Consider the following 14927-nt stretch of genomic DNA (forward strand, 5'->3'; position numbering starts at 1 on the left):
GGAGAAATTAGCCCAAATTGCATATGATCAAGACTGATTGAGGTAACTTTATACCATGAATAAATCATTTTGCAAGTAAAAATGAAAACAATTTTTATGCAAGTTTGAAGTTTCTCTATGAAATAAAATTTGAAGAGCTCTGTTTAAAACATATAGTGATTAGACTGAGGCTTTACCCCATACAAAAAATTATTTACTTATTTCCTTATTTATTAGGTGGCAATTCCCATTGAGGATGTGAACCGAAGCCACTTGCGTTTTACATTTCGACATAGATCATCACAAGACTGTAAGTGTAAAATTATTATTTTTTAAATTTTTTTTTGGCTAGTCAGTATTTATCTTAAATATACACTCACTGGTACACTTTGCTAGTACCAGGTTGGCCCTTTTGCCTTCTGTAGTGCCATACCTCTTCATGGCATAGATTCAACAAGGTGCTGGAAACATTCCTTAGGGATTTTGGTCCTTATTGACATGATAGCATCATGCAGTTGCTGCAGATTTTTTGGCTAGTTATCCATGATGCTAATTACTCGTTCCACCACATTCCAAAGGTTGCTCTGTTGGATTCATCATCTGAATGTTGTGGCAGAAATCGAGACTCCTCAGACCAGGCAACATTTTTCCAATCTTCTGCTGTCTAGTTTTGGTTTGCCCATGGAAATTGTAGCCCTCGGTTGCCTGTGCTTAGCTAGAAGGAGTGGCACACGGTGTGGTCTCCTTCTACTGTAGCCATCTCCTTCAAGGTTCAATGTGTTGTGCATTCAGAGATGATCTTCTCCATAGCTCAGTTGTAACAAGTGGTTATTTTAGTTCATGTTGCCTTTCTATCAGTTCCAACCAGTTTGACCATTCTCATGTTACATGAACAAGGCATTTTCACCCAGAGAACTCCCACTCACTAGATATATTCTGTTTTTCTGACCATTTTCTGTAAATCCTAGAGATGGTTGTGTGTGAACATCCTAGTAGATCACCAGTTTCTGAAATATCCAGACCAGCCCATCTGTTACCAACAACCATGCCACATTCAGAGTTACTTAAATCACCTTTCTTCCCCATTCTGATTCTCAGTTTGAACTTCAGCAGGTTGTCTTGACAATGTCTACATGCCTAAATGCATTGAGTTGCTGCCATGTGATTGGCTGATTAGATATTTGTGTTAACAAGCAGTTGAACAGGTGTAGCTAGTAAAATATCCGGTGAATGTAGTTAATCAAATAATGGTAAAATAAGTACCTACAAAATTAACAAAGAAGAAAACTTACAACTTGAACAATTCAACTCAATGTTCATTAGTATAATCAAATGAGATATATTTATGTAAATTGCAAGTCCTTTCTTTATAATCCAGCTAAGGTGCTGTTTTGGGGGTGCATTTTCATTTTGTAGGAAAATAACAGGGTGTCTATTACTTTCGTCCCCCGACAACATAATTTACTGCTGCATCTTCCAAACTTTCTCTCTCTCCTATGCTGTACTGTTCAAACACTTTCTTTTATGGGGTGCCTTGTTAGATAATTATGTAAGATTTTGCAATAGCTGCATCAGGCAAAATTGGACAACTGATGATTTTTCAAGGTTTTGTTACTTTTAGTTATGTATGATAACATGGTAATTGCAAAGTTCCAAGCAGCTATTTCACATCTTCTTACAGGCATATACATGCTGGTCAGTCTGCACTTAAACATATAATTGTAATGGTACTTATTTTAGTATTTGCATATCTCACAGCATTCTTTGTCCCTTGAAAGATGCATTGATATGATTCATTGTGCTGACCAAACCTTCTGTCCAAGAGGCACCTACCTACCTGTCTGACTCTTCTTTAAATATACAATATAAAAAAATAAGCTTTTCGTTTATTTACTTAAAATATGAATTTTATCTAAAATAATATATCAATTCAATCTCTCTCTCTTATAGAGATTGAATTGATACATTTACCTGTTGGAACAGGTATGGTTGAGATATTTAAGTTTATAATGCTTTGTTGCAGGAATCTGACTCGACCTAGCAGCAGTCCTAAGGAAAACAAATCCGTTAAATCACAGACATAGGCTGAGTGTTTTTTTTTTTTTCCATGTATTTGCTTGATACTGATGTTGTAACAGTACTGCTAGGCCCTGAAACTGCCTACTTGATCCATTGTCATGTGCCATCTAATTTATTAATGAAACCATACATTTATTGCTACTGTAAAGTGAAAAATATAACAAAGTAATTTTGTATGTTTTTTAATATACCTACAACGTATTATGTTTTAATAACACCAACGCATATGTTTTTCTCTTTTTTTTACAGTAATACAGTGTTTAGTAAAGTGAACACATTAAAAAGATAACTAACTAATGTGTTTTCATTTTTTTCTTCCCTGTGTTAAATTTAATGATGGGAATAATGATATTTTTAGGAAAATGGATGTGCACTGTGTCATTTTAGAATAGTTACAACAATTTTTCTATCAGTCAGATGATGTTCGAAGTAGCTAGTTTCGCTATTTTTTTGTGGGCAGGCTTTTAGTCAGCAATAACAAGGGACAATCCTAAAACAAATGACATAAGTGAATAATCCCAGTAAGTAAATAAGTTATTAATAACAATAGCAACAAACTGCAACAAATAGTCTCTTACCTACCACACGCACACACATATTTTATATCTGTCCAGTCCAATCCTGCAGAAAAGAATAGTATAAGAACTGAGGTTGCCTATGTGGAACTGAAGAGAGAGGTGCACACCAGAAAGAATCTGAACAGATCATTTTATTTTACTTTTAAAATTTTGTTGTTTGTATGAAAAACACAAAACATCAGAGAGGCAAATCTTTCTTCTGTTTGTGCTGTCCGAAACAGGTATGCTCATTGGTTATCAACTCTTGCATAAACATGAGCTTTCTCCATGATTAAGAAAAACTCTGTGCTTATTTTATGAGGATGAGTTGCAGAACATTATAACAAAGTCACTTTGAATGTCCAACTACACAACTGGTAGTCTCATCAGGCCAGATGTGATTCTCAAAAGAGAATACATGTCTGTGGAAATCCTTGTGCTGCAAAGGCTACTCCCACAGGAGTAAGAGTTCTGCTCCCTAGAACACCTATCCTCAGTTTCTCAGTTCCATACATTTTAAACCTCTGGTGAGATTTCAGGGAGAAAGGCAAAAGATGCTGAACAAAAGACTTGGCGCTGAGAGAAAGTGAAAATTTAAAATCACTGTTATCCATTCAAAACCTCAGTAGCACAAGGTAACTGAAGCCTAATAATTAGTTTGCATGTTATAATGAGCGCTGCAACAGTGGAGACAGACACAAACGCAAAGTGAGAAGGTGGATGTTGTGCAGCCACATCTGTGCATCTACTTGCTGGTGTTTGTTAGGCAGCTGTATTGATTTGTTGTTTTTGAGTATTTTAATGTGCATCTCCTGTGTCTCTTCATTATCAGTTCTCTTAATTAAAGTCATTTTGATAGAGTGTGACACACCATATACTTCAAGGGCGTATTTTGCAGTTCATATTTTTATGAATGTAGTTGCCAATTCTTTCAAGCATACACTGACATCAACACTATTGTTGTAATGCTGAACAACTGAGTGCAAACACAGCCAGTAAAAGGAGAAGTTTTCGCTGGCGTAAGTTAACAGAAAAGGGTCCTAAGTCCATTTGGTGTTTCTTTGTTCAAATACTTTTTTCTTACTATTTCATACATTCTAGTGAAACACTTTGTATTGCAGTTACAGTCTGTAAAGTTTCAGACAGGTATCCTCTTCTGCCAACATAAAATAAGCCTATTGAGAATCAGTGGTCATTCAACTATTGTCTTTTGAAGAATATTGTTAGTTTTGCTGGTGGTCTTTTCTGCTTGTGCACCTTTGCTATCCTTTATCGAGACTGAACTCAATGCATGTCTCAATTCCGAACTCCAATACAGGTTGTCTTCTGATGTTAAGGTGTGGCACTAGATTAACCCTTGGAGTAGATGAGTCACTCCAGCCTTATGTTTTGTGCCATAGCACACATGTATTATTGTATGAATGAGGCTCGGTTAATTCTTTTTGGGCTGGGATACTCTTGTGTGCCCTGATCTTAATGCACACAGATAAACATTTATAAACATAGACTCTGGTCTAAAAGTCAAAAACCTTTACCCTATTCAAATTAAAAAATGTATTTCAACAAGTCTATGAAAGCTGAGTAGTACCAAGAGATGTATCTGTGCATCTTGCATCATCAGATGGCTTGGCCACTGGATGAATTGATGTTGTTCTTTCTAGCCTTGGGTAAATCGTCCTTTATCACTAGAATCCCTAACGCCTATGAAAAAATTTGTAATGCTGGTCCACCTTAAATTCCTTCGCACCTCTCCATTAGTGTCTCTTGTTTTGTAAATGTGCCGATCAGCACAAGCAGCAAGCAGTCTGCTATCTCATCCCCTTCCGCCACTGCAGCTCAACTTCGGGGAGAAAAATTTTCCCAGCTCAAGTCTTGTTTTTTCTGCGTGTGAGGTGCCTGGAGTTGTATAGGGTAAATAATATATCGTTATTTGGAACATATGCATTTCATGTGTGTTCCATGTCTACAACTCTGTGTAAATTTAGGATGACAGGAAATGCAAGTAATGCAAGTGTTGAACACATACCTAAAACAGAAACTTTTTTCATGCTATAGTACTAATGACAAAATTTTGACATGAAGTGTATAATGTGTGAAGGCTGAAGTCCAAATATCAAATAAACACTTTCACTAAAGGTACATGTATAACAAAACAAGTGCTCTTTTATTCAAGAATAAGAACGAAGAAAAAGGAATCAGGTTTGGGCACAGTGCAGACACGACTGCATGGGAGATGCAGCGGTAAGAACTGCTGACTATCATCAAGAGGTCGTGGGTTTGATCCTTGCTGCTTACCAGTATTACCGTTTTGAGTAGTGAGCTGCTCTTCTTGTTACAGTCAGTCTTCACACATTATACACTTCATGTCAACAGTTTTTCAATTATTACTATAGCATAAAAAAAGTTTTTTTTAGTTAGGTGTTCAATATTTCTTTCCTTTCATTTCTTGTCATCCTACATTTGCACAGATCGTTCTAGACACAGAACTCACATGACGTGTATTTATTCCAAATAAAGCTATATTATTTCCCCAATACAGTTCCATACATCTTACTCCCAGATAAAGTGATTTCAGCTATGAGAATTTTGCATCTGACTTGACTTCAGCTGCTTCGGTGGGGGATGGGATAGCAGGCTGCTTGCTGCCAGTGCTGATTGACACATTTGCAAAACATAGATGCTGATGAGGAGGTGTAAATGAATTTAAGGTGGCTCAGCATTATGAATATTTTCGTAGGCTTCAGGGATTCTAGTGTTAAAAAGGCTATGTCGAAAACCCCCATGATTATCCACCTATTTTGTTACATTGGTTGAAGAGCATCTTCATCAGCAAATTAAATTCAGGGCCTATTTAAAATTTATCACAAACAGAGGTGATATTATTACTAAAAACTTTCAGTTATGGAATGTTAATAGCTTAAAACTTAAATATAGTGTATTTGTTTCAGATAGAAATTATTCCATAAGGTATTATTTTAGTTTCAGTGCTGAACAGTTTTCTGCTGTTCCATTAGGTTGATGAAAAGCTGACCATAGCTTTTGTGTCTGTTTAGCCATGACTAACAGTAATGCATAGTAATACTTTCTTTTTGACAAATTGTTTCCTGTATTTATTTTCCTACCTTATGTTTTTTAGCAAAAGATAAATCAGAGAAAATCTTTGCCTTGGCATTTGTAAAACTGATGAGGTATGATGGTACGACACTGAGAGATGGAGAACATGATCTTCTAGTTTACAAGGTAAAACTTAAAAAAATATTAAGAATTCTACATATAATTTATACTAGTGGGAATTATTGTTGGCTGCTTTCTTGTATTGCTTTAGGTGGTAGCCTGGGTTATTAATTCTTCCAAATACGGTTTTGTATTAACATTTGTGCTTTACTATTACTTATTCAGTTTTAGGCCACTTCTTTTTTCCAGCAACACCTTCCCATCTTCACAAGTGGCATACCAAGGCACATTTTTGAGCCACCCAATATTGCTTTCAGAAAGTGTCAAACACAGTTCCCTGAGAGACCTATTGTCTTGAGTTTTTAAATTGCTGTTCATAGTTCTGTTTAATAACACTCATTTGCTTAAAACAAGTCTGACTTTTCCAGAGAATCTTGCTATAGTGGTGCTCATGGCTTTTATCTCATTTAGTCTTTCTTTGATTATTTTGACCTTTATTTATTAGCAATGAAAAAATTCTATGTCTAATAAAGGTGCAGAATACATTGTGGGGTAAAGCACCTTATGATGGCTTACTCTGTAAAAAAAAAAAAAAAAAAAAAAAATACAACCCAAAGATTGTTTGCTGGTGTGATTGTGTTCAAAGCTTTGTGCATGTGGACCAGTGTAGAATGCTGGTTTATAACCTCTTTTCTTTTGGATGTGGCTTAGGTTTTTCACTTTCAAATTTAAAAACAATTGGTACATGCACAGTCTTTCACAGTGTTTTGAATATTACTTATATTTGTATTTTCTAAAAAAAATAAATAAATAAATATCAAAATTTTTTCTAGTTTTGATATTGGTTACATATTTACATAAATGATTGGTGCATTTTTCAATAAGTTTGTAATACAGACTACTGTATATCGTGAAATGTTAAATTTATCCTAACCCTTCAATACCTTGGTTCAGCTTCAAAGCTGCAACAGAAATGGAATATCTGTTATTTTGTTTTGCTTTGTAATGAATGTTTTTGTGTCACTTTATAGTGGTGCTCATTGTAAAAGATCATGTATCAAAGTAACACTGATTACTTGCATTCACATTTTATTTAAAAGATATAATTCAAAGTGATGTGTTTTGTACTTTTCCTGCGTATCAGCAATATATACAAAATACTATGTTAAACTAATTTTTGTAATGCATGTTTATTTATTTATTTTTAAAAAGGCAGAAGCCAAGAAATTGGAAGACTCCACGACATACCTAAATTTACCTGCCACCAAGATGGAGTTAGAGGAGAAGGGATACACTTCAACAGGAAAAAGTTTGCAAAGTCTTGGATGCTGCTCAATTAGTAAAGACTCATTCCAGATATCTACTTTGGTTTGCTCAACAAAGCTTACTCAGAATGGTAATTTATATTTCTTAGAATATTTTAGCTGCTTCTATTAGCATTCTCTTCACCTCATAGTTTATGTCAGTTTTGTTGTTTACATTTTGATAATAATATGTAACTTTCTTACAGAGAGAAACTTGCAGGTTAGATCACAAATACTATTTATTGGCTATTATAGAGGAATCTATACTAATTAATAAAAGGCAAAGCCCTCACTGACTCACTAACTGACTGACTGACTCACTCATCACTAATTGTCCAACTTCCCGTGTAGGTGGAAGGCTAAAATTTGGCAGGCTGATTCCTTACAGCTTACTTACAAAAGTTAGGCAGGTTTCATTTCGAAATTCACCGCGTAATGGTCATAACTGGAACCTAATTTTTGACAATATACTGTAATGGACGGCAGCTTGATGGCCGTGGGAGGCGGAGTTGAGTGTCACGTCATCACGCCTCCCACGTAATCACGTGAAAAGACTGTGAACTGAGTAAGGAGAAATGAAGGAAGAGCCGCAAACAGCGAAGAACAAAAAATTCATTTAACAATTGAGAAGGGAGCGAGTGAAGCATACAAGCATCTTCATAAGGGAAACAAAGCACGGTGTAAAACGTAAGTTTAAATTAAGTTTATTGAAACGCTCCCGTTGCGGATTGCAATAACATATTAGCGAGATAAAAGAACTCAGTAGGGAGAAATGAAGGAAGAGCCGCAAACAGCGAAGAACAAAAAATTCATTAAACAATTGAGAAGGGAGCGAAACAATAAGAAGCCAGCGAGTGAAGCATACAAGTATGTTCATAAGGGAAACAAAGCACGGTGTAAAACGTAAGTTTAAATGAAGTTTATAGAAACGCTCCCACTGCGGATTGCAATAACATATTCGCGAGATAAAAGTTTAATGAGAAGACATGAGGTATAAACGAACCACACGCCGTAGCGCAACGTTAGGGGCAACAGTTTCAACCATTCTATGATCTGCTTCTCGCAACTGAAAGATGGCACATGGCGGATGTTAGCCGACTTGCTGACCGCAACGTTAGGGGCTTCAACTCTGGCGCTGACGATAGAGATTCGATTCCCGAGAGGGGATGAAGTGAGTGTGTATGCCTGATGAGCCCAGAATTAGGGAGAAACACGTGTCGCATACTCTTTGCATTATTTGAAAGTAAACTATTAAAACCATTCTATGATCAGCTTCTGGGAACAGAAAGAGGGCACGTGGCGGATGTAAGGCGACTTCCTGACCAACCACAAGCGTTACCTGGCAGGTAACCACCCATACAGTCAGATTGTGATTCAGAAAACGAATGCCATGAATGTAATTACCACGATCTACATACTGTCAAATAAACGAAACACACGCCGTAGCGCGACAGCTGTGAAAAGCGAGGTTCAGAAAAAAACAGATCCATAACAAATTGTTATTGGTATACTGTATTTTCGATCCGTTTAAAAAGGTTTTCTTTTCTTAAAAAATTAAAAGCAGCACTTCGCCGCAACGAAGCGCGAGAATTTGGCTATATATATCTACTTCTCACACTTAAAAGAGGGCACGTGGCGGATTTTAGACGACTTCATGACCAAACGTAACTGTTACCTGCCACGTAGGGTTACCACTTTTAATACAAAAAAATAAGGGACGCATACTGCAGCGGGTGCCACATCCCAGTGCCAACACTTTGCAGACTGTACTTAAAAGACCCGACCTCCTCACTGGACAGTTAAAAAGACCAATCAAACTAACGATGACGTCAAGTATTACCCAATCAAAACTACGAAAGGAGGCATCTTCATAAAATGCGTGTGGGATGATTTGCATGAGACGCTGCTTTAAAAAAAATGATAAAAAAAATACGGGATAAATCCCGTCCCGTATTGATTCAAAACGGGACGCGCAATTTCATTCTCAAATACGGGACGATTCCGTACTTTAAAGGACGGGTGGCAACCCTACAGTGCCAGGTAACCACCCATACAATCAGATTGTGATTCAGACTAGGAATGCAATGAATGTAATTACCCCGATCTACATACAAGGCGAAAGTCTTGCAACATTCAAAGGTGATGGTTTGGGATAAGTACACCATAGAACATAAAAGAGCTTATGAAGCCTTGAACCAAAAAAAGCAAGATCTCAGAGATCGTAAAAAAAAAAATAGGAGGTAATGTCGTTTTACTCGATGTAGATTTTAGTCAAACATTACCAGTTATTCCACAAGGGAGACCAGCAGATGAACTCAACGCGTGTTTAAAATCCATGCTTCTCCCACGCTCGGTTATATGTCGCGTGTTCTCGGGTAGGTACACCAAAAAATGTATACATTTAAGCATGTAATGGGCAAAGAAAAAATGAGGTATACCCGAAGGCACTGCAGTAGTACTTAATGTTACTTTACTTCTTAAATGTTAATGTTTTACTGTTTAATAATTTATACGCTTCTTATATGTTGTTCAAATTCTTTTATCAAAATACCAGTGACAGCGCAATGCACGATAACATGGAGTGAATACACCATACGCATCCGCCCAAGGCCGCCCTGGTGTGCGCAGATAGGAGTTGATTCTACTATAAAATAAAATAAAGATAAAACCCCAGGATTGTTTCCTGCCTTGTGCCCTGTGTTGGCTGGGATTGGCTCCATCAGACCCCCGTGACCCTGTGTTCGGATTCAGCGGGTTGGATGGATGGATGGATTTTACTGTTTAATAATTTATATTTATATGAAATGTGCTTCTTATATATTACTTCATATTCTCATATGATAATGATGTTAATGTTGTTTATATTGATTTCGTATGTTATTGAAACTGCATGTATGTGTGTATATGTATGTGTATATATATATATATATATATATATATATATATATATATATATATATTTATATATATGTGTGTGTATACATATATATATATATATATATATATATATATATATATTGTAGCAGATACGAGTGTAGTCCACCTCTCGAACCCTCAGGTACCACTCTTCGGACCAGGTGAAAGTATAATAATAATAACTTTTTATTTCGTTATTATAATGTGCACAAAGCACCCTCCACTCCACACTCATTAAACAATAAACTCTCTCTACTAAACAATACTCCTCCTCGCCCAGACACGTCGCCACCCTACCTCCCAGCTCAGCTCAAATGTCTGGGCTCACCCAGAGTCCTTTTATAGCCCCTGACCCGGAAGTGGCCCCAAGCCAAACCCACAAGTCTGTTTTCCTTCCGGGTCAGGGCAAAGTCCTTTTCTTCATCCCGGGAGCACACCGCTTCTTCCAGTCACGTGACTGGGATGCACTCCCGGGTTATAGGGCATGACAGAGCCCACTAGCCCCCCTACAGCGACTCCTGGCGGCCCCCAGGGTATCCAGCAGGGCTGTGTCAAAACACTACAAAGTCCATGAGGCCCTGCTGGAACTCGGGGCACAAATATGCTGTCCGGAGGGCTCCTCCTAGCGGCCTGGGGGTGACGACCGGAGTCCATAGCCGGTCGCCTGTCACAGTCCCTCCCCCTTAGCGACGAGCAGTGGGGCGGAGCGTTGATTCCCGCGAGGGACGTCCTCCTCCAGGAGGGCGCTTTATCCGGACCGTGGCTCTGTTGTCGAGACCCCCCGGCGAACCTTGGGGGAACGGTGCATCTGCTGTTCCACCACTCCCCTGTCCTCCGGGGACAACTACGCCATACGTGGCCCGGTTGCCGGCAGTTGTAGCACCGCCGACGTCCTCCTGGTGGCCTCTCTTCCCGAGACCTGAAGCACCTCGGGAATTCTGTCAGCTCCACCCTGTCCTCCGCCAAGGAGGGGTTAACAGCCGCTTTGCTGCTCTTTGCCCTTGTCTTTTCCCTGTTAGGAGACCCGCATTTCTGTGTGGGGATCTCCTGCTTTCTCTGGGGCTTGTGCACAACGTGAGGCTCTCTATGGAAGAGAGAGAGCCTCTTTGCTGTTTGCACGCCCGTCGTCCTATGTAAACTCGGAGGCGGCGTCATTAGTACCGTATCGCTCCGGGTAACAGCACTATTCAGTTGTCCCGGAACGATCGGTGCTTCCCCCGCCTCATCATTAACCAACGGCAACCCCCTTATCACGCGGATCGGGCTTTTAACGTCCGCCTTAGTCCCGAGCAGCGTCTGATACCGCTGCTCCGGTTCTAACGGACAATTACCCGACCACTCCGTCATGGTGCCACACTCTATTGTCGGAGACACAGCGCTTTGGCAACCGCAACTTATTAAACGCGGTGCCGATTCACACTGCGTCCCCTTATTATATACGGTACAGAGAGCACCTACCTGCACCGCCGCATTAATCGAGGCCGGGGCTTCACGGCCTAACCGCCGAAGGTACGTCATCAGTCCCTTCAATGGCGCTTCGGCTGCAGCTCCCAGCTCCTCCACACGCTCCTTCACCTCCTGTAGTCCCTGGAAGAAAGCGTAAAGGGGCGCGAGACATTTCTCGAGCTCCTGCAAGTTTATTAAGTTATTTGTCTCGGCCGGCAGTAAGGCTATTTCCTTATTTTGGTCACCTGCCGACCGGGAACCAATGAGCACGTCCACTCCTGGCACGTGCTCTGCTGATGAGCGCAAGGGCTCCTGGGGTATGGAGTCTTTAGAGGAACGGGTAGCCTCCTGCGGCTGGCTGCGGTCTGCCTTTTTAATACTGCCGGCAGACACTACAGTCACGTCCCGTCCCTCTTTACCTGTGTTAAATGGTGGCGCTGCTTTGCTCGCCGCCCCCTTCCCCTTCAGGGAGCGCAGACGCGTTGGGGAATTATTCGCCTCGCCGACGGCTCCCAACTGCTCTTCTTCCTGGTTGCCGGCGCGCGAGGTCATGTGGACATTCTCCGCCAATGGACTCCCTTTCTGCGGACGCCTAGACTGGCTTGCTTTCTTTACTTCGCGGCCATCTTGTCTAGGTGTGAGGCGGGCGCGTTCTTTGTCCGCTTCGTGCAGACAGGCCCCTGCAAAACAGGAAACAAATCCTCCCGGCGTTTCGGGCATTGCCCCAGCACATACCTCGGTACGTTGGCGATCACGCTCCAACTCCCTGTAGTAATCTTCGGGAGTCGCTATTCGGCAACGTTCCGACTGCTGCCCTGCTCGGGTTTGCGTGGCCTTAAACTGCTCCCGATCTTCCTCACTGCCCGTCAGGTAAGTCCACAGCTGCTCCATAGGATCTGGGACCGAAGTCTTCTGGACAACTCCAGCCTTCTTCCCAGTCTTCTTCCCCATACTTGCCTGCTGTAGAGGACGGTTCTCAGCTGCAGCGCTCTTGGTCGCGGGTGGAGTTTTCACCTCCGCGGTTACTAGAGGGACCTTTCTAGGGTTCTCTGCCACAACGAATTTAAGTATTAATGCAGATCCTCTGCCTCCAGACGGCCAGAGAATCCTGCCGACTACGCCAGTGTAGCAGATAAGCGTGTCGTCCACCTCTCGAACCCTCAGGTACCACTCTTCGGACCAGGTGAAAGTATAATAATAATAACTTTTTATTTCGTTATTATAATGTGCACAAAGCACCCTCCACTCCACACTCATTAAACAATAAACTCTCTCTACTAAACAATACTCCTCCTCGCCCAGACACGTCGCCACCCTACCTCCCAGCTCAGCTCAAATGTCTGGGCTCACCCAGAGTCCTTTTATAGCCCCTGACCCGGAAGTGGCCCCAAGCCAAACCCACAAGTCTGTTTTCCTTCCGGGTCAGGGCAAAGTCCTTTTCTTCATCCCGGGAGCACACCGCTTCTTCCAGTCACGTGACTGGGATGCACTCCCGGGTTATAGGGCATGACAGAGCCCACTAGCCCCCCTACAGCGACTCCTGGCGGCCCCCAGGGTATCCAGCAGGGCTGTGTCAAAACACTACAAAGTCCATGAGGCCCTGCTGGAACTCGGGGCACAAATATGCTGTCCGGAGGGCTCCTCCTAGCGGCCTGGGGGTGACGACCGGAGTCCATAGCCGGTCGCCTGTCACAATATATATATATATATATACTACCAAAATACCCGCGCTTCGCAGCGGAGAAGTAGTGTGTTAAAGAGGTTATGAAAAAAAAAAAGGAAACATTTTAAAAATAACGTAACATGATTGTCAATGTAATTGTGTTGTCATTGTTATGAGTGTTGCTGTCATATATATATACATATACACATACACATATATTATATATATATATATATATATATATATATATATATATATATATATATATATATATATATATATATATAATATATATGACAGCAACACTCATAACAATGACAACACAATTACATTGACATATGTATATGTGGATGTGTATATGTGTATATATATGTATATGTAGATATGTATATATATGTATATATGTTTATGTATATATATGGTTACATAACCTCTTTAACACACTACTTCTCCGCTGCGAAGCGCGGGAATTTTGCTAGTTCTGTATAAATTGTATTTTTTTAATGATGAGAGAGAGAAGGGGTGGGGGGTGTTGGGTTCATGCACTGTTTTTGCTGCACCCACCACACGTCTAACCACCTCAGGATCCCAAATTAGGACCTGAGCACAGCCATGCAATGGGTGACACCTCAGTACCCCCTTAGTTCAAATGGAATGGAACAGTGTGAGGTATTTTATAGTGGCTGGAGTGCCAATCCTGCCACCAAACCAATTACAGGTTAAGGGACTCGCTCAAGGGCCCAACAGAGTGGAATCACCTCTGGCATTTACAGGATTTGAACCAGCAACCTTCTATTTGCCGGAGCAGATTCTTAGCCTCAGAGCCACCACTCTGCCCACTGAACTATATACTATGTGTTTTAGTTTAACTACAGTTTTACGGTCATATGTAAACTGTTCAATCAGATTTTTACTTTCTTGTATAGGGAAAGTATTGGAATCCTCCAAAAATTTAATTTTGAGATTTTGATGAATCTCGACGTTTTTAGACCTCCCTTAGCCCGAAAATACCATTTTTGGAATTATGTCTGTGTATGTAAATACTTAAGTTAAATATGCTTTCACTTTGGTCAGCCAAATTTTGCATACAAGTATTGGGCACAAAATGTAGATTTTTTAATCAACTTTTGAGCTATTTCCACTAACCGGAAGAGGTACTTGACCTTTTGTATTTCTTTCTTCTTGTTATTTGCTGGTCTTGCACTGAGGATTGATGTGTGAATCAGGAAGGTTTCGATTTGCATAAAGTTTTGCAAAAGTTACACTAATATTCGCAGATCAGTGCCGTTTTACTTTCAAAAAGGATTACTCCTGTGCGAATTGGCAGATGAGTTACTGTCAACAAAACACAGACACCCGAGTAATAAACTGAAATGTTACCCACTTGTGATTTTTCTGTCCATATGGTAAAGGTTTTGTTGACCAGCACATTTCGACACATGCATTACATCCAGAGATGGGTAGAGTAGCCAAAAATTGTACTCAAGTAAGAATAGCATTACTTCAAAATAATATTACTCAAGTAGAAGTAAAAAGTAGTCATCCAAAAAATGACTCAAGTAAGAGTAAAAAAGTATTTGGTGAAAAGACTACTCAAGTACTGAGTAACTGATGATAATAAATGATTTATTTTATAGAAATGTTGTAATAAGACAGACAAAAATATAAAATAATGTGCAAATTCTGCTCTTTCCAAATAATAAAATAAAAAATGAGTAATTATTAATTAACATCTTTACAAAATAAAGATGCACAAATAACACAAAGTTCCGAATCTCAGTTTTTCATAACAAAGCTTTTGAAGCCAAT

General features: G+C 40.0%; 1 protein-coding gene across 1 annotated transcript in view; it reads left to right on the top strand.

Annotated features, from left to right (window-relative positions):
• Positions 1-14927, top strand: part of dock1 (dedicator of cytokinesis 1) — an 870017-nt gene that overhangs the window by 209175 nt on the left and 645915 nt on the right. The window contains exons 16-18 of the mRNA XM_051924023.1: positions 217-289; positions 5752-5855; positions 7002-7185. Of these exons, the coding sequence (XP_051779983.1) occupies positions 217-289; positions 5752-5855; positions 7002-7185 (361 nt within the window). The remainder of the gene's footprint in view (positions 1-216; positions 290-5751; positions 5856-7001; positions 7186-14927) is intronic.

Source organism: Erpetoichthys calabaricus, chromosome 2 (genome assembly GCF_900747795.2).
Source record: "Erpetoichthys calabaricus chromosome 2, fErpCal1.3, whole genome shotgun sequence".
Classification (NCBI taxonomy): Eukaryota; Metazoa; Chordata; class Cladistia; order Polypteriformes; family Polypteridae; genus Erpetoichthys; species Erpetoichthys calabaricus.